We start from the raw sequence: 26,500 nt of genomic DNA on the forward strand, positions 1-26,500 counted from the left end.
CCTTGCCTTAGGTACATGGAGTTCTAAATACATATTTCAAATTACTACTGTCAAGATATGTTGAAGGCATCCAAAACAGTGAAAGAAAATTTGATAAGACAGGTCTTCCTAATCTCTTTAAAGGAATTGTCATCTCTAGTACATTTTTTATAGCTGTTGTTCCCCCAAAGAGTTGTTGTATTGATATTTGAATGAGTAGAGAATTACTTGAGGCATCAGTAATTCAAATCAGCATTTGCCAATTTTGGCAAAATAGTGAATTTGGGAAAGTTTATCTTCTTGCCGTTGAGCCTTTCTCTTTTCTTTATTTATCCTATCTCCCATTTGTTCTCAAAGAGGTCTCACTTATATTCGGTCTGTGTCTTCCCTATCTCACCATCAAAACTGATACTAATGTCAAAGGTATTATAATGTAAAGAAGTAATAAGTATAATGGATTTCTGAGTTATCGCTAGTAGAGATGCAAATTCATGCTGTAATCATTAAAAGCACTAAGATTCAAACTTTGTTTAGGCAGATTAAGCCAAAAAACTTAGAAACAGAATTGGTGAGAACACTTGGAAATAAGTACTATTGTTCCCTAGTAGTGGAAATAAATTGTAGAACTGTTCTGGAAGGCAATTTGTCAGTAAGTTTCACAATCCTTAAAAGTATGCACTTTTTTTATCCCAGGAAGTCCACTTCTGGGCATATACCCAATGAAAACAAGAGTTACGTTCATCGTGATACTATTTGTAACAGAAAATTGAAAACTCCCCAAATGTCCAGCAAAAGAGGATTGACTATGTAAATATCTTAGCCCATGTTTCCTCTTTCATTACACTTTTAAATTCCTCTCACAGGCCTTTATCAGTGTCACTTTTTTCACTGTCTTCATATCTTACAATTTTTAAATTCTTATTTGAATTTACTTTTCTTAATTATTAGAGTTAAATTTGAAATGACCTATTTTGGTCTTTTTTAATCTTTTTATGCTTTGTGTTTTAAATTAATGTATGCCACTGTAGAAAATTTAAAGTCCTAAAAACATAAAGGAGGAGGGAAAGAAATCATAGCTCCATCACTCAGAGACTATATTTGTTAAGACATTAATGTCTTAGCATAATTTATTCTAGTCTATTTTGATCATAAGATTTATTAGCTCCTGATATTTTTTTGTGTGGCATTTTGCCAGACTTAATGTAAACAGGTGTCATATGTATTTACATTGTAAACATGTATCATGTATCATAAGTTATTCAGCCTCCTTTTGCTGCTCTTCTATTGTTGGACACTTAAGTGGTTTGTAATTTTTTTTTTAACTCTTGTAAACCAGACTGCTATATATTTTCATGGATAAAGCTGTTTGCTTTTGAAAAGGAAAAAGAAGATACCATATTTTGAGTCCTATCATTTTATAATAAAAATCTTTCTACTGCAGTTGACATAATGTGGACTCTATGGAAAGTGAAAGACAGAGATTACAGCAACATTCTACCTAGGACCATATTTATTTTCTTTGTATTTATATCTGTCTGCTAAAAGAGAGAACTAGAAATTATGACTTAATGCTCCCAGTAAAATCTTTCAAATTTGACTATTATGTTTTCATCCATTCTTCTGGCTAGCATAGCCACTTCTGTTATCCTTTTTTGTGTTTTTTGTTTATTAAAGATAATGATGAACCTCTCTTGAGTGGATTTGGTGATGTATCCAAAGAATGTGCAGGAAAAATTCTTGAAACATGGGGAGAACTGCTGTCAAAATGGTAAGTTAGAAGAGTTCTCCTTTTCATCTCTAATTCTCATTTTATGGGTAGGGTATCTTGCCCTAATTACAATATTCAATTTTGGAACCTATTATAAAAAGCAAAATATGAGGTTTGTGTTCTAGAATTTTTCTGTTCTTAGAGGTTTATAAAGATAAGTAGTAAATATCTGAAATCACCTTTCAGAATTTCAGAAACCTAATAAATTCTCGTTGCTGCAGAAAGTATTAATTCAAACATGGAACATATGGAGAGAATAAATTGGGGAAGAGCTCCTTTTTATTGATGCAGTTAGGAACTACTGACTGATTAAGATATATGCAACAAGACAGTACACAATAATCAGGGAAGTTTGGTGGATGCTCACACAATGCATAGAGCCACTGTAGAGACATCAGGTGGGATTTTTTCCTTATCTGTGTTATGTACCAAAGTGATGGAGCAGAGTGTTAGGAACATGCTAGTATATTGACTACTCTAGTAGTATAGTAGTAGCTAGTAGTATATGGACTACTCTAACAATTACTTTTCCTACTGATACTTGTAAAACTCAGGAAAGTTCTTCTTGAGAGAAATTCTCAGCTCAAGAGATAGCTTGACAACAATGTTAAGAAGCACTAACCTATAGACTATCTAGAAAGGATATACTACCTTCAGGTATTTACTAATGAAACCAGAGAGACTCTGGTAAGTCAGGTTGGTGAGACATTTATGTAGTTTCCTTTTTCCTTTCTCTAGGATGCTAGTATATGCTGGAGCAGGGGGTGAGGTGGAGCTTGGAAGTGATCTGAGCACTTCTCTATTTCTGACTTTCTGATTGTTAGGGTTATATAAGTTGCCCATGGGCTTGTTACTTTGGGGTCTGATTTTTCTCAGAAAATTTAACTGTTGAAGCCTTTCATTCTATTGTTAGAAAACTGTTTCAGCATTTAAAAATCTTTCATGTCCTTAAGGGATAGAAGTACAAACGGGCATGCATCTGCTTCTAGCATTCTCACAGTGCTTTACACTTTGGTGAAACGTGCTCCACATTGGGAAATGTCAAATGTGTACAGGAGGAGAATGCAAACCAAAGCATGGTTTGTCTTTACACAAGTGGTTTTAATAAATGAACTCTGCAAAAGCTCCCCCCACCCTGATACAGTTCTCATTTATTTTTGATATTCCCTTAGCAGTCAGGAGACAAACCTGCTGATGCTCTCATCACAATTATATTTTCAGTTCAGTGAATTTGGATGTTTAGACTGCTGCTGGGAGGCATTTCATCTGTATAAAAAGGCTTCTGCTCTAAAATAGAAATGTAATTGAATCTTGACATGATTACATAATAGTATATTTAAAATCATTTAGATAAAGCATTTCGACTGTAGATTTTATTAGATGAACTCACCACCATTTTATACAATTGCTTGGAATTTGTTTTGTTACCAAATTTTATTCATTTATTCATTCAATTTATTCTATTCTATTCTATTCTATTCTATTCCTTTACTTATTGATATTATGTTTGTCTCTCACTTCCTCAAATACATTGATGGAGTTTATATGTTTCTTTAGGGTGTTTAAAACTATTTTTTGCTAGTTTGAGTCATGTCTTCAGAAATAATAATAGTTTGTTTCTCTTCTTTAATTCATTTCATCTTTTTTCCCCATCATTATTATATGTGTTCTGTAGGTAGGAGACGTTGCAATATCATGGAATTTTAGAGCCTAGTAGACCTACTTCTCCTACTTCTAAGCTCTATGGTCTTGGGCAAGTCACTTAACTCTTCTTAGCTATTTCTTCATTTACAAAACACACAGGTCTCTAAAATTACCATTCAAGATTACTGTGAATTAAAAATAATGTTTTTTTACTAATACAGTAAGAATTAATGAATTTACTATGCTAGGCATTGTGCTAAGCTGTTTATAACAGCCTTATGAACTAGTATCCATTTATAAAGATGAGGAAACGGTCTCAGAACACCTAACTCTGGGAAATGAACAAGGGGTAGTGGAAGGGGAGGTGAGTGGGGGGTTGGGGTGACTGAATGATGGGCAATGAGGGGGGGCACTTGGCGGGATGAGCACTGGGTGTTATGCTATATGTTGGCAAATTGAACTCCAATAAAAAAATTAAAAAAAAAAAAGGAAACGGTCTCAGAGATTTAGTCAGCAATTCTAGTTAGTAAATGACAGACCTAGAATTTTTAACACAGTCAAGTCTAAGCCTAAAGTTGGTTTATTTAATTCCACATTAGATTTTAGTGGCAGTATTAGTAATAATACCTTTGAGCTCTAATTCTTCAAGTTCATTTTTATGTGACTCTTAGTGGATTAGAGAACTAATGTTGGTATAAAATCGTATGTTGAGGGTGGATAAAGTTAATACGATCAATGACATAAAATTATTTTCAGAATAAATTAATTTATATTTTTAATATAAAGTTAAGCTAGGATTAGCAGATAAACCTAGGATTGGGTTTTTTATTTGTTAAAGGGCCAGGTCTTAATACTTAGCCATAAATATATAGAGATCATAAATATTAGACTTTGTGTCCCAGTAGTCTCTGTCACAACTACCAACTCTGCTGTTGTAGTGGAAAGGCAGTCATAGACGATACATAAATGATTTTAAAAGGCTGTGTTTCAATAAAAGTTGATTTACAGAAGCAGGCCGTGGGCCAGATTTGGCCCACAGACCACAGTGCACCAGTCTTTACATTTAAAGGCTTTTTGTTCTTTCTGCTCCTAACCCTTCAACTTTGATATAATTTTTTTCCAAGTAAAGATAAAACTATCTTTGAATTTTTAATAGCTACCACATTAGAGTACTAGCATCACAGAATTAACCATTTTTAATGGTACTGTGAATTATTCTTCAGAATTCTGGGGACATTTTGAGAAAGGTCTGAGTCCTTTTTGTATTTTGAGAGTAGTCATTTTGTATCAGTAACTTCTGTTTAAATCTTATATTCACAGAAGCCTTTCCAGGTCAGGATCATGCTTTATTGACTCAGTAATGGTGGCTTTCAAAACACAAAGCAGCCAGGATATCCAACAGAGCAGAGCGTTCATTGATCCTAGAGTTGAGGACTATCTGAGTCCTTTAATTGCCTTCCCTGATCTTCTTTCTCTTTCTGTAAAACTGGAGATACTACCTACCTCAGATGGTTGTGAAGATCAAATATGATTATATGCAAAGCACTTTATAAATTGGTACCAACATTTCAAGATAAGTTTTTTGCCCCCATTTTATAGATTAGGTAAATGAAGCTCAGAGATTTAATAATTTGTTTTGATGTTATAATGCTATAGTAGAAACTTTCTTACCCATCATAGTCATTCATAAATGTTCCCTGAATCAAGGTATCCTAAAAACCACTCAAAACTTTATTTTTATATTTATTTTAAATATTTATTTTAACTTAGAATGTATAAATACACATTTCACTTGTGAATTTTGATGCAGGGCCAAGCCCTTATCTTTGACTATGTGCTAATTGGAATTTTGCTTTGTTTTTCTTACATAAGACACAACCATGAAGATATAGTTTCTAGTTTTGATTTTTATTTAAATAGTTAGAGCAGGGACACTTGGGTGGCTCAGTGGTTGAGCATCTGCCTATGGCTCAGAGCGTGATCCCTGAGTCCTGGGATCAAGTTCCATGTCAGTCTTCCTGCATGAAGCCTGCTTCTCCCTCTGCCTATGTCTCTGCCTCTCTCTGTGTGTCTCTCATGAATAAATAAATAAATATTTTTTTTAAAAATTAGAGCAATAATTTAAAGATATTTATGAAACAGTTGGACTGCACAATTCTTACCTCCACCCAATCATTTAGTTATCTTGGCCACATCTAATTCAACAGCTTTATTTTTTTTCTTTATTAGTATGTTACCTTTATTAGGTACATATAATTTAGTCTAGTTTTCATAAAAAGTAGCACTGTTTAGGAGTGCCTGGCTGGCTCAGTCAGTGGAGCATGCGACTCTTGATCTCAGGGTTGTCAGTTTGAGCCCCACGTTGGGTGTAGAGATTACTTAAAAATAACATCTTTTTAAAAAATAACAACACTCTTTAGAGAATCTTTCTTTAATCCACTTACAGATTATGGCTTTATTTTTAGGCATCTCAATTTAAGTGTGAGACCGAAGCAGTTGTCATCCTTAGTAAGAAGTGGTGTTCCTGAAGCTCTGCGAGGAGAAGTCTGGCAGCTACTAGCAGGTTGTCACAACAATGATCACCTAGTAGAAAAATACCGAATCCTCATTACAAAGGTAAGGGGCTGATAATTCAGCTTTAGCATTAATCATTTTAGAAATTTGTTAAGAAAATATCACTGTGGCTATTTGATTTCAAGGAACTTTTTATAATTCCTTTATCTAATATAAGAATAGAACCTTTATATACTCTTCCAGCCCAGAGTTGTTTCTAGTGTTGGCATAGAAGAGAAGAAAGGTTTTCTTCCTTGATTGGCTTCACCTCAGAGACAAAGGATGGCCTCTATTTATTGTGTATCTAATCTGTTTTGAATGTGATTGTATTTGTGGTCAGATCATTTATGCTATACAGTATGAAAAGCTTTCTTTTGTTTATTTTAATTGTTTTCACACTTTACAGAAATGTGTTCTTTGTAGGTAAGGTCTGGTTCTACTTTCTACAATTGGAAAAACATGATTTTATTCTCTTTAGGTGTATTCCCTTTGAGTTCATTCCTCTGAAATGAAGATTCTTATTTTTTATAGTATCCCCTCCCTCCTCAAGTTCATGCATTCCTCAAGGTTTTGCAAGCAAAGCAACAGAAATATTCTTTGTACAGCATACAAGAATTGAAAGTAATTTTCTTCAAGATTAGATGATGCTTTGTGCCTTTGTGCCCATCTCATTGGTTTTAAGTTTTTGTTTTCTCTCATTCTTAAATTATTTATCTTTGGAAAGCAGTTTCTCCAGTCCCAGACCTAGGTTCTGAATGAATTGCTCAGAACCCTTAATAAATAAAACTTAAGCATATCTCAGTGTGAGAAAAGGTAGGTTTCTATTAAACCTTTTATTTCTATTTCTATTTCTATTTCTATTTCTATTAAAACCTTAGATGAATAGTATCTCCATAAAACTGTTACTTTAAAAACCCCTTATAGGGGAAGAATAGCATTTGAACATGAAATTTGACCTTTTCTCATCAGAAAATAGCTTAACTTGATCAAAATATTGGTGTTCTTCTCATCATTTTATTTGTAGACAGATTTTTTTTTTCTTTCAAGAATATTCTGATTCCCTCTGTCAAGTTGCTATAATTATTCAAACAGCATTTATTGAGTGTCCATTACAACCACAGTGCAAGAGCTCAGAGGTGAAACACAAAGCAGTGATTTGTCATTACAATAGACAAAAGTCATATGGTGGTCTGAAATCACAGTGAGAACAAAGGAATGATTAATTCAGCCTGGGAGAACAGGAGAGTCTTTATCAGTAATGTAACATTTAAGACCAGTTCCAGAAAAGAGCTCCCCAGCCCTGGAAGGATGGAAGAGCATTGTACTTGTAGTATGAATGGAGACATAGCTATAGGTCTAGCTAGCAAAGGTACACTAGGTCTAGCTAGCAAAGGTACACCTACTTGGGTGTAACTTTTTTTCTACTGCTGACAGATTATATTTTGGATACATGATTCTCAGTTGTAGCTCTGTCTTTCCAGTTCTTCTTATGCAGTCCTCTGAAACATTTGGTTGAAAATTATTTCTTAAATGGTTTTGGTGTAGTTTTTCAAGACAAATAAATTAAAGATATGAAGTATCCTGGTTTTCTGGTTCCATGAAAATGGTGTTTAACCTGGTAGTTATATGATGTGTAAAAGATCGTTTTAGTAACAAAATCTAGTATATTTGATTAATGTTTTATATATGCTGGTGTCATGTGGTTTTTATTTCACATTAAACTTTAATATGGGGGATCCCTGGGTGGCGCAGCAGTTTGGCGCCTGCCTTTGGCCCAGGGTGGGATCCTGGAGACCGAGGATCGAGTCCCACGTCGGGCTCCCTGCATGGAGCCTGCTTCTCTCTCTGCCTGTCTCTCTCTCTCTCTCTCTATGTTTATCATGAATAAATAAATAAATAAAATCTTAAAAAAAATAAACTTTATTATGCAGCTGGCTTAAAAAGATTTCTCAGGGATGTGTAATTGTTTAAATTGCTGGTAGATGATCAGAAAATACAAATTATTTAACCATCATAATATTGGTGAATGCTTTTTGTTTTACACTGCAGCGTTATTTAATATAAGTTGGATTTTCTTTTCAGCCTTCCTGGAAATAATAGTTATTATTGCATAGGAATGGTACTTGGCATTTTAAATTTTGTTCTGAAATTTTTTTTAAGGGAAAAACTACTTTAAAATTCTTTTAATTTATTTTCACAGCAAGGTATAATTTACATAGGCTAAAATACACAATTTTGAAGCATACAACTCTCATATTTTACATATAATACACTGCTGTGACTACTACTAAGAGGAAGAATATATCCAACACCCCAAAAAGTTATTTCTGTCTCATTCTAGTCATAACCACCCCTTCTCCACCCTTTAATAACCATTATTCTAACTCTTCCCTTCCTATCATTGGTTTTGATTTTTCCTGAACTACATTTAAATGCAATCATATAGTCATGCAGCATATACTTGTTTATATGTGACTTCTTTTGCTCATCTATTTTGGGAGTGTATCAGGAGCTCGTATTCATTTTTTTGTTTTCATGTTTTTTAATTGCTGAGAGTATTCCATTGTATGAATAAACCTTACTTGAAAAAATCTATTTAGCTGTTATAGATGTTTGGTTTTGCTTTGTTCTTTTCCAATTTTAGCTGTTATGAGCAAACCTGCTATGAGCATTCTAGTACTTAGCAAATATTATGCTCTGAGTTTGTCTCCATCAAAATTCATGTGGTGAAATTTAATTTCCAAAGAGATAGTATTAGTATTAGGAGGTGGAGCCTTTGGGAGGTGATTAGGTCATAAGGACAGAGCTCTCATTATAGCAATTAGCACCCTTATAAAAGATGGTCCAAGAAGATCCCTCATCACTTTCCATTATTTGAGGACACAATAAGAAGTCAATAATCTGGGATCCCTGGGTGGCGCAGTGGTTTAGCGCCTGTCTTTGGCCCGGGGCGCGATCCTGGAGATCTGGGATCGAATCCCACATCAGGCTCCCGGTGCATGGAGCCTGCTTCTCCCTCTGCCTATGTCTCTGCCTCTCTCTCTCTCTCTCTGTGTGACTATCATAAATAAATAAAAAAAAAAATTAAAAAAAAAAAAGAAGTCAATAATCTGCAGTGAAGGAGAGAGTCTTCATCAGATCCCAACCATGTTAATATCCTGATTTTGGATTTCTAGCCTCCAGAACTGTGAGCATTAAATTTCTGCTGTTTTTAAGCCGTTTTAAGTCTGTGGTATTTTGTTATAGCAGTCCAAATAGACTAAAACAGCAGGATATTAGTATACATATATATAGACAATAATATTTACCTATGTATCTGTATTACTAGCTTCTAGAAGTTTTTAATTCTTGACATGGGCTCTTTGTCAGATACATTGTTTATGTTCTGAAATTTCACATGTGATATTACTTTAGAGGTTTTTTATTTTATTTTATTTTTTAAGATTTTATTTATTTATTCATGAGAGACACACACACACACACACAGAGAGGCAGAAATACAGGCAGAGGGAGAAGCAGGCTCCATGCAGGGAGCCTGATGGGGGACTTGATCCCAGGACCCTGGGATCACAACCTGGGCCGAAGGCAGATGCTCAACCACTGAGCTACCCAGGCGTCCCTAGAGGGTTTTTTTTTTTTTTTAGCTTAGCTTCTTCAAAGACTCAATTTAAGGCAGGAAGCAGTGCCTTGATTAATAATGTGAATTCCCCCTAAAAATTAACTTACACACAAAACTACTGAATGTCCTCATCATCATCTTGCTTTAATTCTCAAGCTTGTCTTATAAGGGGATATATGTAGGATTTTTTCCATGTATAAATGACCTTTTAGTAATAGAAAATACCTAAGTATATATTTCTTTAAGGGTTTTTCTTTTTAAAGAATTATTTATTTATTTGAGAGAGAGAGAACATGCAGAGGGAGGAGGGGTAAAGGGGAGAGGGAGAATCTCCAGCAGACACTCTGCTGAACAAGGAGTCTGGCATGGGGCTCCATCCTAGAACTCTGAGATCATGACCTGAGTCAAAATCAAGAGTTGGATGCTTAACCAACGGAGCCACCCAGGTGCCCTGTTTATTTCTAAAAGTAGTAGAATTCAGAGGTACTTCCCCCCCTCCCCTTTTTTTTTTTGTTTCTTTTGAGGGTTTTTTTTTTGTTATTTTCATCTCAAGAAGAGAAAAATATATAATAGTAATAGGTGCCCCTATTGAACATGTGTCACATGCAGAATTGAGCACTTTAAAGCCATTATGTCATTAACCTAAGACAATCCCATGAAGTGGTAATTACTATTTCCGTTTTAGAAAGGAAGAAACAGGTTCAGTGAAGCTTAGTAATTTGCTTAGAATAATTTAGCAGGTAGATATATGAGGGAAGCAGAACTTGAACTCAGGAACAATTACAGAGCTGGTTCTTTTGTATTATTCTACTTGTCTATCCTTGAACTTAAATAAAAATTTCTTTATGCAGCCATGTATGTACTAATAAGGAATTTCATGTGGACACATAAACATACTTGTTTTTATGTGTAGATTTTTAATCAGTTACTCTTCTATTGGTAGGCATTTAATTTGTTTCCAGATTTTAACCTCTTTATTTTTTTTTAAAGATTTTATTTATTTGTTCATGAGAGACACACAGAGAGGGAGACAGAGACACAGGCAGAGGGAGAAGCAGGCTCCATGAAGGGAGCCTGACTTGGGACTTGATCCTGGGTCTCCAAGATCATGCCCTGGGCTGAAGGCGGCGCTAACCCGCTGAGCCACCCAGGCTGCCCTTAACCTCTTTATTTATTTTTAAAAATTTTTATTTATTTATGATAGTCACACACACAGAGAGAGAGAGAGGCAGAGACACAGGCAGAGACACAGGCAGAGGGAGAAGCAGGCTCCATGCACTGGGAGCCTGACGTGAGATTCGATCCCGGGTCTCCAGGATCGCGCCCTGGGCCAAAGGCAGGCGCTAAACCGCTGCGCCACCCAGGGATCCCCTGCCCTTAACCTCTTTAAATAGTGTTTTACTAAAACATCATTATATGTGTTCTAAATCTTTTACTTTTATGGAGTAGTCTCAGTAGTATGATTGCTGGATCAAAGGGTAACATGTTTTTTAAGCCGATTAATTTTTATATTTAATTTTCTTATATCAAGTTTGGTTCTCTGAAAGGCTGTTATAATTCATAATTCACCAACAGTGTAGCAAAATACCTGTAGCCCCATATCCCAAATAGTATTAGTTATCAGTAACTGTATTTAACTTTTTGTTCTCAGTCGATATAAGTGATACCAGCATATCTTTGGTTTGTAGTTCTCTACCAGTAATTTTGAGGGATTTGCTCTTCTGTGAGTTAACCTCTTCATCTTTATTAAATGTAAAATCTCAAAGCCAAGAAAAACATTTAAATAAAAATTATTTACCAAAAAGAGAACTCTCTATATTATGTACATTAATCCTTTAATTCCTTATTGACTTTATTGATAGTGTCATGCCATACAAAATGTTTTCAGTTTTTATGTAGAAAAATGTCTTAAGGTCTCTCCTACCTTTAAGTTTTATAAGTGCAGTTTGTAATATTTTCTTGCAAGATTTTTATTGTATTTGTTATATATTTATATCTTTAATCCATCTGGAATTTATTTTTGTACGTGGCCGCCCAATTTTACTTTTTCCCAAATAGATAACCAGTTGTGCTAGTTCTGTTTTCCTACTGAATAGAACTATCATCTTTGTTAGATCTTAAATTCATTCATATACTGAGATTGAGTTCTAGATTTTTCTGTTTATTGATCTATTTGTGTATGACTTTTCCAATACTGTTTTGGTTAAAGAGGCTTCAAGTTATGTTCTGATACCTGGTAAAGAAAATCCTTTTTTCACTATTTCTTATTTTTCTTGTCTATTCTTGCCTATTTAATCTTCCTTATAAACCTGAAAATCATTTTCTTCGATCTCACCATCACCTCCCTATTATAAAGTTCCATAAGTATTCTGATTTGAATTTTATTTTATTTACATATTTATTTAGGCTATAAATTACGTTGTTATAGTATCTTTACATCTAAGAGTATGATATGTCTTGCTATTTGTTCAGATCTCATTTTATATCTGTTAAAGACTTCAGAGGGCAGCCCAGTGGCTCAGCGGTTTAACACCGCCTTCAGCCCAGGGCCTGATCCTGGAGGCTCAGAATCTGGTCCCACGTCGGGCTCCCTGCATGGAGCCTGCTTCTCCCTCTGCCTGTTTCTCTGCCCCTCTCTCTCTCTCTCTCTCTCTCTCTCTCTCTCGGTTTCTCTCATGAGTAAATAAATAAAATCTTAAAAAAACTTATTAAAAAAAAAAAGACTTCAGAGTTACCTTCATTTATGTCTTATATGTCTTTTTTGGTTAAGTTTATTCCTAAGAATTATCCTAGAGTGTTCTTGCTATTGCAAATGGGGTATTTTTTCCCAATTTTTATTTCAGGATGCTAATTGCTACAAAATAAAATAGACATTGGGGTTGTTGTGTTTTGTTTTTAATTCTCTATCCATCTGCTTCTTGATATTTTGATTAGTTCTCCTAATTTTATACTAGCACCTTTTGAAATTTTCAGGTATGTAATTATATCAGCACCAAAAACAGTTGTAATTCTTTTTTTCATAGTTTATGCAGACTATTAAATTTTCTTTGTTTTGTTTATATGTTAGAAACATTAAGATGATGTTAAGTGATAATGGTGATAACTAGCATCCTTATTGAGTTTCTGATTTTAATTAAGGTGGCTTTAGTTTTTTTAATCTTTTGGAAGGCGTGCTATTCATTTTTGTTTTTTTGTAAGTAATTTTTGTTACATGTAAGTGATTTTCTTCCATTCCTGGCTTTGAGATTTTATTAGGAATTTTTACTAAATTTTATCAAGTTTTTTTTTAGCCCCTAATGTGATTTTTACAAATTTGGAGTAGATACATAATCTATCCACATTATGAAAGACTACTTGATATTGAACTTGGCTTTATGGAATACATTTTTACAGACCAAAGACTCCTAAATTCTTTTTCTATTCTTTTTAGCCTTTGACCAAAGGCTAGTCAAAGTCTCTAGATAGAACTTCTCAGATACATTGGGGAGGATCCCTAGTAAATAAGCCACAGGGACTCCCATGGCCTGTCTTACCCCAGTTGTAAGACGTACAGCTCTTTGGGTCTGGTAAATCAAATAAATTGCATTTGACAATGAATAGAAAAAGAGACGCTTTCTGATCTCCAGTCTCCAGAATCAGCCTCTGGTCCTTCCTTTTGGTTATTTTTCATCTTTTATGTCAGCGACGCGCTCTGGTTTGTTTGCTTGCTTGCTTAGTAGCAAAGATTTATGTCAGAGTTGCTTCCTTAATGGATCTTTTTAATAAAAAAATAATGAAATAACAACATATTCTGATGATTCTCATTCTTGTCATCCAGTCAGCCTTGTGTTTTCTGAAACCTGTTTGCCTTTGTTTCTGTAGTGGTTTTATTGATAAACTTCAGTGATAGAATCTTTTTGTCATGAATTTCAAGTTTTTATCCAAAATCTTAACTAATGACAAGTCATATAACCAATACTTATATTTTTAATTGTTCATCCAAGGAAAGTCCTGGAGGCCCAGTTATAGTTTACCAGTGTGGAAAAATAATTTAAATATCTAATTATAATTTCATTATTATGCAGATTGTTTTGGTTTTAATGAGAAATATCTAGTAGATTTGATAATAGTCAAAGATTCATTCAATAACACATAATCATAGAACCTGCCTGTGGATACCAAACCAAAACGGAGTCAATTTAGCAGAAAGAGCACTGGACATAGAGTTAGAAAGCATGAGTACAAGTCTCAGCTTTGCCACTAGCTTACTGAACTTAAATGACTTCTGCACTTGTGGCCGTACATTTCCTCTTCTCTGAAATGAGGTTGGTAAGTAAATGGTTGATCTTCCTTTAAGCTTAAACATAATCGACAATTAGATATGTAACGTGTTTGAGTCCTAACCCCCAAAATAGCCTGTGAATCTACTGTGTCACAACTGAATACTCTTGCTATCTAATTGTATAGGAAAATAGATTTTGAGTACATTTTTAAGAACTATATCGTGTGCTTCTATATAGCAGTTGCTGTAGTCAGTCTGCTACAGATTGAATGTTTCACCCTAAAATTCATATGTTGATATCAACCCCTATAATGTGATGGTATTTGAAGGTGGGCCTTTGGGAGGTTACTAGGTCGAAAGAGAGCAACCCTCATGAATGTGACTAATATCTTTATTAAAAAGACCACAGATTGCTCCCTTGCCTCTTCTACCGTATGAGGACATAGCAATAGATGACCATGGGTCCTCATGAGACAACAAATCTGCCAACACCTTGATTTTATACTTCCTAACCTCTAGAACTGCATAAAATGTCTGTCCTTTATAAGTCATTCAGTCTGGTATTTTTGTTACAACAGCCTGAATGGACTAAGACAAGTTTTCTTCAAATTGTTATTTGTGAAAATAATATCAACTCTCCATATCCCATCTCTGTAATGTCATGCCCCCTCTATTGAGTTTCTGTAAGTCCTATATGTCAAAGGAGTTCTAAAGGTTTCCTGAATTACAAGACTGGAAACATAATACGCTTGATCATATTAAAAAATCTGATATTTGAACATTTTTGATCTGCAGATAGGCAACTTCATATGCAGCAACCTAATAATTAAATAGGGAATTAAACAGTTTCTGTATTAGGGTTTTACTTGAAACATCTTCCCGTCTAAAAGCAGAAGTGGCTGTTTGTCTTATTAGGAATTTGTTATTTAGTTAGCAATAAATACCTTTGAAAGCCTGCTTTAATGTCAGCCTTGTGCTAGGTTTCATGGATATGCCCATGAATAAAATGTACCTGCTCCCTAGTTTGAGAAAAACTATAGTCTAATGAGGGAAATAAACAATTAACCATTTATAATAAAATTATATAAGACTTACAGAAGAGAAAATACATATTGCCATGTGGCATGTAACAAGAAGAACGTCTCATCTAAGGATTCAAAATCGTCTCTTGTTCAGAAATTATTTAGGAAAAAAAAAGAAATTATTTAGGGAAGGGATTTTTGGGATGGGATAGGGTGCTGCATTGCATGTGTGATATTACAAGTCAGTGGGAAAAACATATGCTCATGAGTGAAAGAGAGCTTGACAATTTCACAGAATGTGAAAGGAAATAAGGCCAGAAAAGGTAGGTAAGGGCTGAATCTTCGAAAGCTTGAATAAGGCATATTTGAGATTTTTGGCAATAGAAAGTCATTGAAACATTTTAAGCAAACAGATCATATATTCAGGTTTAGAAGGCACTTTGCAAAGTGGATTAAAGTATATATCTAAAGGCAAATTGTCTTGATTCAGACCCTTTTTCCTACTGTATTTAAGCCATTGACATTGGGCAATTTAACATTAGACTTTTGTTTCCTTATCTGTAAAATGAGATGATAATGGTAACTTATTTGTAGAGTTGTTAGACTGAATGTAGATAATGCATGAAAACACTAGGTAGAATTTTAACACATCGTAAATATAAATTATTGCTTATTGATTGTTATTATTTTTTTTGTTTAAGATTTATTCATGAGAGACACAGAGAGAGGCAGAAACATATGCAGAGGGAGAAGCAGGCTCCCTCCGGGGAGCCTGATGCGGGACTTGATCCCAGTACCCCGGGATCACGCCCTGAGCCCAAGGCAGACACTCACCCAACTGAACTTATCCAAGCACCCTTAGTGTTATTATTTGTATTATCTTATTAGTTTTATTTTTTTTTTAAAGAAAGCTATTGAAAGTAGTTTATTTATTTATTTATTTTTTATTTATTTATGATAGTCACACAGAGAGAGAGAGAGAGGCAGAGACATAGGCAGAGGGAGAAGCAAGCTCCATGCACCGGGAGCCCGACGTGGGATTCGATCCCGGGTCTCCAGGATCGCGCCCTGGGCCAAAGGCAGGCGCCAAACCGCTGCGCCACCCAGGGATCCCTATCTTATTAGTTTTAGAATGGTCATTCCAGTTACTTGAGGTTGAATGGAGTAAGATTAATTGAACTAAAACCTGTTAGTAACTTAGACAAGAGATGGTTGTGACTTGGATGGGAGTAGTGCAGAACAGATAGAGAAAGATACTATTTGAGAAATAGTATCAGAAATAGTTGGCACTTGGTGACTGAGTGAATGTGGGATATGAGGAAAGAGTAAAAGACGAGTCAAAAGACCTCAGGTTGGTTGTGGAATGACATTGATACAAATACATCCCTGTCAGCTGCACTAAAAATCTTATGTTAATTAAATAAATCTACACTTAAAAGCTCATTTTTACTGAATAATAAGTGGATAATGCCCAAAAGTGAATCTTAGAAATTTGAAGGACAGAGAATGATTCTTTCTTCTCTTTAATAATTAAGCCACTGAATAGGTGGAGAGAATAAATATAATTTGAACAGTCATTTCCCTTTTTTGTTTCATGTTTCCTCTTTTTGTATTTCCTTTTTAGTTCTGTTACTTTGTTGTTTTCATTTTTTCATATTAAGTTGAGCCATATAGAAGTTGCCAATTTTGTAGATCAGAAAATATTTAACCAGAAGTGAAATGGTTAAATATTGACCATTTTACATGGTTCATTATATTCTCATTCTGTAAGAATTTTTAACCAGGGTTCTGAAGGCCCATTTTGAGTTAGATTGAGCATCAAAGCCTGTCTGAAAGAATGTTGCTGTTATGGCATAAAAACAGGTAAAACTGAGCCCCATAAAGTAAGTGATGTAAACCTGGCATCATTCATTCAGTGTGGCTCTGGGAGGACATCTTGTAGCCAGAGTGTTTTTCAGCTTTACCAAAAGAGACATGTTATATATTATTTTGGCTGTTTTTTTAAACCTGATTATAAAAATGGTACTGTTGACCCTTGACCAACATGCAGATTAGGGGCGATGACCCCACACACATTTGAGAATCCATATACAACTTTTGACTCCCCCAGAAATTCACTATTAATAGCTTCCTGCTGCTGGAGGCCTTACCAATAACATAAACAGTTAATTAGCATTGTATTTTGTTATATTAAATACTGTATTCTTAAAGTAAGGTAGAGAAAAAAATCATAATAGAAAATACATTTATGGTACTGTACTATTTGTCAAAAAAAATCCACTTATAAGTGGACCCATGTAGTTTAAACCGATATTATTTAAGGGTCATCTATACAAAGAAATTGGGAAATTCAGAAAATATAGAAAAATGTTTAAAAAAATTGTAATCCGGGATCCCTGGGTGGCGCAGCAGTTTAGCGCCTGCCTTTGGCCCAGGGCGCGATCCCGGAGACCGGGGATCGAGTCCCACGTCGGGCTCCTGGTGCATGGAGCCTGCTTCTCCCTCTGCCTGTGTCTCTGCCTCTCTCTCTCTCTCTCTCTCTCACTGTGTGCCTATCATGAATAAAAAAAAAAAAAATTAAAAAAAAATTGTAATCCCATCCACTAAAAAGCGTCAATTTCCAGTGTGTTTCCTTCCAATGATATATACACAGAAATACTGTTTTTTACCAAAAAACACAAATACACCCTGAGATTGCATTATTTTAAAAAGGAAACGTGTAATGGATGGATCTAGCAAGTATTATGCTAAGCAAAATAAGTCAGAGATAGACAGATACCATACGATTTCACTCATGTAAAATTTAAGAAACAAGTGAGGAAAGGATTAGGATGGGGGTGCAAATCAGGAAACATACTTTTTACTATAGAGAACAAACTGATGGTCACCAGAGGTGGGAAAGGGGAGGCAGGGATAGGTTAAATAGGTGATGAACACCGAATGTTATATGGAAAGGTGAGTCACTATGCTGTACGACTAAAACTAATTTTACACTGTAAACTAACTGGAATTTAAATGAAAATTTTAAAGAAATAAAGGAAGTATATAGAGATTTTTTTAAAAGATGTATTTATTTATTTATTTTAGAGTGCAGAGGGGGAGGAACAGAGAGAAAATAAGAGAGTCCCAAACGAACTCCACACTGAGCAGGGAGCCCAACCTGGGGCTTGATCTCATGACCCAAGATCATGACCTGAGCTGAAACCAAGAGTCAGTGACTTAACTGACTGAGCCACCCAGTTGCCACTGTATAGATTTTTTTTTTTGAAGACATAAATTTATTGCCATCTTACATCTTTAATAATTTGTTTCTTCTGAGGAAAATGCTTTTCTTTAATTTGAAACAAAACACTTAACTCTTGAATAATTTGATAAAGTGTGGCTTTTAAGATTTTTGTTGTTTTTGAGTTTTCTATATGAATATTTTAATTATAGCTCTGAGTGATTTTACTAAAATAGAAATGAAGTTGAAAGAATTATTATTATACTAGTGATAGTAATGTAACAGCTTGTATTTTTATTACATTTTGAATTCTTTCAAGTTGTTAACCAATGTAATGTCTTTTTTTTATATATATTTTTAAATTTTTATTTATTTATGATAGAGAGAGAGAGAGAGAGAGAGGCAGAGACACAGGCAGAGGGAGAAGCAAGCTCCATGCACCCGGAGCCCGATGTGGGATTCGATCCCGGGTCTCCAGGATCGCGCCCTGGGCCAAAGGCAGGCGCCAAACCGCTGCGCCACCCAGGGATCCCCTGTAATGTCTTTTTAAATCATAATAGGTGAGACACCGATATAGGAGAATAAGTCACATGACAAAATTCATGAGTAGTTAGAAAAGCTTGTACTACTGACTTTGGTGAGTGCTTTTTCTACTAATTAAACTATAAGAATCAATTCTTTTTTCATCCAGTATTAAGCACTCAAACAATGAGAATTCAAAAACAAATTTTATGGTAAATGTATACAATAGTGAGTAACCTGATTTGTCTGCGGGGGGGGGGGGGGGGGGAGGGGGGCAAAGTGCGTGTGTGGGGGCGGTGTGGAGTAGTGAGATCAGGGGTACCTGGGTGGCTTAGTTGGTTAAGCATCTGCCTTCGACTTAGGTCATGATCCCAGAGTCCTATGTCTGTCTCCCTGCTCCATGGGAAGTCTACTTCTCCCTCTGCCACACTGTCCCCACTAGTGTGCTCTCTGTTTCTCTGTCAAATAAATAAAATCCTAAAAAAAAATTATATATATATGTATAATTTTTATGTATATAAAATATATATATAAGATTGGAAAGGCACTAGGGAGCCATTGACTTTCTTGAACTATGTATATCATAGTAAAGCATATACTATTAGATGTTTAAGCAGAAATGAGCAGATCAGAAAAATGAACAAGACTGGAAGCCCAGACAATATTTAATGGTGGCCTACAGTATTAAGAACTAAATTGAGAGCTACTGTGGAAAGAGATCCCCAGGAATCTGGTAAGTAAGAAAGAATAGTACCTTGAGGGGAAGAGAGTGGTCAGTCAAGATGATTCCTAAGCTTCGATACCTGAATGCCTGGAAAAAATAAAAGAGTGTTGCAAAAGGATGAAAGAAGCCGATTTGTTGAGAAAAATATGTTTAATTTTGGACATATTGTGGGTAAAGTCACCCAGGTAGAAGATGTATAGACTAGCAGGCAAATTATAAATGAGAGAGAATGCTTAGGAGTTAGGGCTGGAAACATAGGCAGAGAAATTATTAGTGTAGAGGGAATAATTGATGCTGTATCATCATTTGTTCTTTCTAGATACTTTTACTGCCTTACATATGTTTAGCTTCCATGTATTTGAGGAATGTCTGACAGCAAAGATCCAAATAACTGGTGTGTCTCAAAATTAGGCAGTCACAAAAAGGCACTTTAGAAATAAGAGGACCCCATCCTCAAGCAGTGCAGCATGGTTGGCAGAAAAACACAGACCACCTAGGGAAGGGTATTTTAGTTCTAGGAGAAGAAAGGGAATAAAGTTATATACCCACTATGTGCAAAGTATTGGTAAAGCCTTTTTTGTGTATACACTGTTTCCTTTATTTTGTAATAACTCTGTGAAATAGGGAGTATGATCCTCATTTTACGGATGATGAAACTGAGGGTGAGAGGCTTAGGAATATAAGAGCAAGGATTTGAAACAGATGGGTGTTTAGTACCATGGGTTTCTTAATATTTTAATTTGCCACTCTTTGCCATGTTTTCTAGTAAAACCTGTCAAATATAGCTATCAAGCTTATGCTCAGTAGGTTTTTTTAGTTTTTTGCCTTCATGTAATAAGCACAGTGCTTGAGATCTTAAAATATAATTAATTGATTTCTGATTATGGGGGGCCATTTGCTTGTGATGAGAAAGCATGTGTGTGAAACAAATAAAAAATGAAAATTGGATCATATAACATGTATCTCTGCCCAGGTGTGCCATCTTTCCTGAATGCTTAGAAATGCCAACATTTGTTTATTTCTTTTACCCTACTGGGTATGTGGAACTTTATTTAGAAGAATGAATTGAGAGTCCATAGACACCTGGAGGAAAAAGTATGAAAAATGCATATTTCTAATTAGCTGTAAATTGTCATTTATGATATTGCCACAATATAATCCCAACACAATATAATATATAATATATCCCACAATATAATCCCAACTTGCATTGTTTCAAGGCACAACAAGATTGCGTATTCTAAGATACATAAGCTGATTTGTACCATGCAACTTCTTGCGGTTTTAAAGCCTAAATGGAAATGGGTATATTTACTTGTCCACTTTTTGCATGTATTTTTGTGTACTGCTTCTCAGTAAACTAGAAGCAAGAAATGGCGTCTTAAAGCTATAGGGTAACATGGACTACAGGAACAGTGAGCTTGTGTTCTGTTTCCTCAGTATTCAGAATGGGTGAGCGTTTATTTTTTTTTCTCTTGAAAAACTGATATTTAAGTTTGCTTGTTATTTTTGTCATCTTTCTTAAAATTAGCTAGTATCCAGTGAATCATGAGAGAAAATTCATACTGAACACTTAGCCTTCTAGCTAGAACTTCTTGTGCCACTGAATTAGGATCCCTCCGTTGCCATGCACTGTTAACACAATTTCATTCTTCAGCATTGCTTTTGTTCCCGAGGAAAATGCTATAAGAAAATAGGAATTTCCTCTCACCATTACCCTTGTGGCAGTGTGTTTCAATCTAATTCCTGGCTGGCATTCTGTCCGGGTTACAGCCCCTTCTCCTCACTAGCAGTCTAAATTCTGCTCATCTACTGAAAGGGGGATTCCAGACAGACGAGGAAACAGTTTTCAAACACTACACTGCAGGCATATTAAATTATTGCGTGCCCCCCCCCCCCCCCCCACGTTGAGAAATCAGGGACCACTTCTCTGGTGACGAATTCTAATGAGCTGCTAATGATGCCAGAGGGTGTGTGCACACAGGCGGTTTCTTTCCCCTCCCCCTTCTTCCTTTTCCCAAGCCCCCTCTTCTCCCCGGTTCCCCTCCTCCTACTTATCCCCTCCCTCTGTGTCTCAGTTCTGCAGTAAACCAGGGCTGAGGCACATTCCTGCACTGCAAGGCTTTCGTTAAGGAGATTTTGTGGCTTTTGTGTGGATTGCAGCATGCAGAATACAGGTAACACTCTGAAATCGAGCTAGACAGATAAATTTTGTTGGAATGTTTTCAAAGAGGCAAGATATTACATTGGAATCAATGAAGAAAATAAATTATCATAAGTAATTTTATTAGTGGTAGTTACAGTAAAATATTTTCAGAAATGCTATAAGCAGATTCCTTTTCTTTCCCCAGAAGGCTCAAATGAAAGGAAATGGGGTTAAATCAATCTGACTTGCGATTGATTTTGTTTTATGTTGATCATGAAAGCTTGCTGTTGCTCCTCTGTAGAGTAAGGACCAGTTATGTGGGTGCTACTGAGAGTAGCCATGAATAGTTGTACTAGGTGGGGTGGGATGGAGTGGGAGGGTTGATACCAGCCTGAGTTAGCCAGGTTCTTTGATTCGGGCATTGGATGCAAAATGTAAAATGCTCTCTCCTTTTCTTCTATCAGCTGTTTAGAGGAGACTCATTACAACTCCTGCTGAAGCTCCTAATCTTCCTCCCTTCTCTTCTGCCCCTACCCCCTACCCTCAGTGGCCTGAAGACATTGTACCCAGAGTTTGCCTTACTCCCCTGGTGCTATGTGTGTGGTAAACCTGGTACTATGGCCACATCTGGGACTGGCCAGACAACTGCTGCTGGTTCTCCCTATTCCAAGAAGGATTTAAAGGGGAAGTACACTGCAGGCAATGCACCAGAGCAGCATCAGGAGCTTGGGGACTAAGGCTCCTCTGGCAGCATTATTACAGATACACAGAGCTGACCGCAATGACAGCAGCTGCTCCTTTGAACTGTTGGCAGCAGCCAAGCGGCAGCATGAAGTGAGAGATCACTCCTGAGCTCAAGATGAACTCTACCTTGGATGGTAATCAGAGCAGCCACCCTTTTTGCCTCTTGACGTTTGGCTATTTGGAAACTGTCGATTTTTGCCTTTTGGAAGTATTGATTATTGTCTTTCTCACTGTATTGATTATTTCTGGCAACATTATTGTGATTTTTGTATTTCACTGTGCACCTTTGTTGAACCACCATACTACAAGTTACTTTATTCAGACTATGGCATATGCTGACCTCTTGGTTGGAGTCAGCTGCCTAGTCCCTTCTTTATCACTCCTCCACTACCCTCTTCCAGTTAAGGAGTCTTTGACTTGCCAGGTATTCGGTTTTGTAGTATCAGTTCTGAAGAGTGTCTCCATGGCCTCTCTGGCCTGTATCAGCATTGATAGATATATTGCCATCACCAAACCTTTAACCTATAATACCCTGGTTACACCTTGGAGACTCCGCCTGTGTATTTTCCTGATTTGGCTATATTCCACCCTGGTCTTCCTGCCTTCCTTTTTCCACTGGGGCAAACCTGGATATCATGGAGATGTGTTTCAATGGTGTGCAGAGTCCTGGCACACTGACCCCTACTTCACCCTGTTCATCGTAGTGATGTTGTATGCCCCAGCAGCCCTCATTGTGTGCTTCACCTATTTCAACATCTTCCGCATTTGCCAACAGCACACAAAGGAGATCAGCGAAAGGCAAGCCCGCTTCAGCAGCCAGAGTGGGGAGACTGGGGAGGTGCAGACCTGTCCCGATAAGCGCTATGCCATGGTCCTATTCCGAATTACTAGTGTATTTTACATCCTCTGGTTGCCATACATCATCTACTTCTTGTTGGAGAGCTCCACTGGCCACAGCAACCGCTTTGTATCCTTCTTGACCACCTGGCTTGCTATTAGTAACAGTTTCTGCAACTGTGTCATTTATAGTCTCTCCAACAGTGTCTTCCAAAGGGGACTAAAGCGCCTCTCAGGGGCCATGTGTACTTCTTGTGCAAGTCAGACCATAGCTAAAGACCCTTATACAGTTAGGGGTAAAGACCCCCTTAATGGATGCCATATCTGAAGTGGCTCAGACACTGGGTCAGTGTGTGTGTGTGTGTGTGTGTGTGTGTGTGTGTGTGTGTATTTATCTCTGTATTCCTAGCTCACTAGGAAATCTGGGACAAAATAATTGAACTCTAAGCAATAGCAAACAAATGATCCATCAAAATTACCTTGTAAGTTTGCAGAAATTATTTTCTGAAAAGTGCTTTTGCATCAGGAGAATCAGAACCATGAAGATAAATTGCTCTTGGTTCCAATTTTTGTAATGTCATGGAAATGACTACATTTTTAAGATTTAAAATGAATAAAGCCATATATAACACCTCCCTTGAGCTGGCATGACTGAACCTGGGTGAGAAAAGCATCAGCATTTATAAAAAGTCATTTTCTTGTTGCTTTTCTGGATTCTTTCCAACTGTTGTTTGGGCTGCATATGCAATTGAATTCTTTTAATGGGGAATATTAAAAGCCAGTGATGAATTGGCAGGATTTAAAATTTTTCTTTATATATGCCAAAGTAGAACTACACTGCAAGTTTCAGCACTGTCATTTAGAAAGTCAAAGGATTTATGTCTTATTCTCTTGAGAGAATTCTCAATGCAGTGAATAATGAACACCGAAACACTAATTTTAAAATTTTGCAGTGCACCATGAATGAAATGAAAATTCAGTTAAATCATACAACTTATGAAAAATTGAGCAGCTTTCTATGCCATACTTCATGGAGAGCTAAAGAAATGTGTTGCATAGAATGTGATTGTGTTGTAGTGTTTTTTGCCCATGCCTTTGTGTATGTGTGTATTGAAAATATTTGAATTTAGATTTCTCTTTATAGCAAAATAAGCTGAAACGCAAATGATAGGTTAATGGCTGCCATTTTTATAATAGTGAATCTTTAGTCTTCCCTTTTTTTTTTTTTTTAATCCAGAGACTTGTAAAATATCAGAATATCTGGGAGAAAGGTGTCCTAAGCAACAGAGTCAGAAAATATACTGAATATTTAGCTAGTTCATTTATAAAATAGAAGGGGATTGAGATGTTCTCCTTGTGGTTAAATGGAATCAACAAAGTAGCATCTAATTCTTTTTTAAGTTTTTTTTTTTTTGTTTTTTTTTTGTTAATCTTACAGAATGCCCATGTGAATGAGAGATAGAGAAATTCTGATTAAGTCTCCTTTATTGCTGTCCTCTTTCTGGAAAAAAAAATCCTTTGGTATAATGATTCTTTACTCAGTCTTTCCTTCCTTTTTGCTAGTACTTTGGCTTTAAAAAAAAATCTATAGGGTTCTATTACTGTTACTCTGTAGAATTATCGAGAGTGCTGTGTATTTGTATGTACTGGTGATGTTTTGTTCTTCAAGTGATTATCTTTAGAACAAGAAGTTTATTTTTCTAAAAGGAGAGAAGGATTTCCCAGCAGCTCCAGGCATGAGAATATCTCTGCTTTTCTACTGGTTTTAATGTTTTGGAAGTCTTCAGGGGACTTATGTGATCTCTGCCTTTAGCTAGATGTTATAATCTGAATACAACAATGGTATTCAGTGAGATGGAAGAAACCCAAGGGAAATGGGTTAAAGTGGAATTTTGAATCCAAGAAAGGATATGGATATTTATAAAACAGGCAGATGGGCTTTGGTTTTTTTGTCATGATATTAGAAAACCAATCTAGTGCCCCCTTTTAAAATAAAGGGCTGCATTCTTTGGATTTTACTCTTTAGGTATCAGTTTGACTTTTAACCTCAAATGTGTGTTCAACTTAGACTTTTTAATTTTGAGTGAATAAGTATTATATTTAAATTTCAGATTCTGAATTCTTCCCAAAAGCTTGCTTGCTCCTTATATTTACTATTAGAAAACTTGATTACAAGCTGTTTCAATATTACTGTTTCAATATTTAGAACTCATACTGAAATTGCAAGTTATATTAACAATAGCTTAAAACTTGCCATTTGAATTGGAAAACCTTTCCTCTTGGATTCTGAAAAATGGTTTTGTGCATTTCTCCTTTATTTACATGGCACAAGTCTAAAAAAACAAAATTCCCTTTTTCTTCATACATGTTGGAGAATACAACCTTTCAGATATGCAGTTTGCTTGTAAGGTTTTAGTTTAGTAAAGATGGGAATCTTAAAGATTAATTTTTATAGAAAAGTGATGTTAAATCAGTGGATTTTTACTTTTGGAGGTGCTAAGCCCTTTTAATTTTTTCCTGCAATGGAGTTGTATCTTGTGAGAAAAGAGAAAACTCTTTGGGAAGATTTTATGGAAAAGAGAAAATACTTGTTTGACTTTCTGAAAGTGGCTGATTAAGCTGATGTTTTAATAACTCAAAAGACAATTCTTTTATAATAAGAGCTTTTTGTTAACAGATATTTACATTTTTTGTTCTAGTACCAAGTTTAGATGTCATTAGAAATGTATTTTTCACATTAGAATCTCTGTCAGTATCTCAGCCTAAAACTAAAGTAGAAACTACGTAGATAAAGTAATTTTAAAGAAAAATTCCCCCACTCCTGCAGCTGATTCTTGCTTAATATCAGATGTCTTTCCAGTTTATCTTGTCTTCATTGGACTGTATAAAGACTGCATTTTCTTCAGTTATCAGTTCTTTCCTCACATTCATTATCTTTACTGTTTTTTTTTTATTTTTATTTTCTTGTGTGTTTGCATGTTGGGGGAAGAGAGCATGAGCCTGGATGTAATCATTCAATCTTTGGTGCCTAGGGGCATTTTCCTGTGATACATTTGAATAGTCTGTGTTTAAGTAATCTTTTCATCCTGGCATATTTAGTGCAACATTTGATGATGACGTTTGGTTTAAATACCAATCTGGCTAGTTCAGAATGAAAAAAAAAAGTATATTTTTAGATTCAATTACGTTGAGCTTTGGCAAGACAGTGCATTTAACTATATATGGTATATGACTGTATCAGAGGAAGCATAAGCTTTTGGTGATTGTATTGAAATTATTTCATAGTAAATGTTCAAATAAGACAATACTAATTGTTATATTTGTAAATTAGTTGTGTGTTTTTACACAATGATTTCAGAGATGTGTTTTTTTTCCTCTCAGAACAGAAAAGCAGTTACAAAAGGACAAGTGGTCTACTTTAATGAAAGAACTATCTTACACCAGAAAAGATATTTAAA

General features: G+C 35.6%; 2 protein-coding genes across 12 annotated transcripts in view; both read left to right on the top strand.

The window, feature by feature from the left end:
• Window positions 1-26,500, top strand: part of RABGAP1 (RAB GTPase activating protein 1) — a 167,569-nt gene that overhangs the window by 74,647 nt on the left and 66,422 nt on the right. For 10 of the 11 annotated variants that reach the window (XR_013353715.1, XR_013353716.1, XR_013353717.1 and 7 more), the window contains 2 exons: window positions 1,654-1,747; window positions 5,857-6,007. Coding sequence is in view for 7 of the 11 variants with exons in the window: in XM_077850553.1 (XP_077706679.1) it covers window positions 1,654-1,747; window positions 5,857-6,007 (245 nt within the window). In the remaining 4 variants the exon portion in view is untranslated. Of the gene's footprint in view, window positions 1-1,653; window positions 1,748-5,856; window positions 6,008-21,386; window positions 21,493-26,500 lie in introns of those variants that run through there. The other variant, XM_077850561.1, reaches the window with a different exon arrangement.
• Window positions 21,360-25,254, top strand: GPR21 (G protein-coupled receptor 21). The gene is made up of 2 exons (XM_077850586.1): window positions 21,360-21,492; window positions 21,926-25,254. Exon 2 carries the CDS (start codon window positions 22,321-22,323, stop codon window positions 23,368-23,370), a length of 1,050 nt encoding a protein of 349 aa, XP_077706712.1. The 5' UTR covers window positions 21,360-21,492; window positions 21,926-22,320; the 3' UTR covers window positions 23,371-25,254.

The sequence above is a fragment of the Canis aureus genome, chromosome 16 (genome assembly GCF_053574225.1).
Source record: "Canis aureus isolate CA01 chromosome 16, VMU_Caureus_v.1.0, whole genome shotgun sequence".
NCBI classification, from domain to species: domain Eukaryota; kingdom Metazoa; phylum Chordata; class Mammalia; order Carnivora; family Canidae; genus Canis; species Canis aureus.

Bases quoted from the DNA above. Each gene is read 5' to 3' on its own strand.
- GPR21 (XM_077850586.1), top strand. From the start codon at position 22,321: ATGAACTCTACCTTGGATGGTAATCAGAGCAGCCACCCTTTTTGCCTC.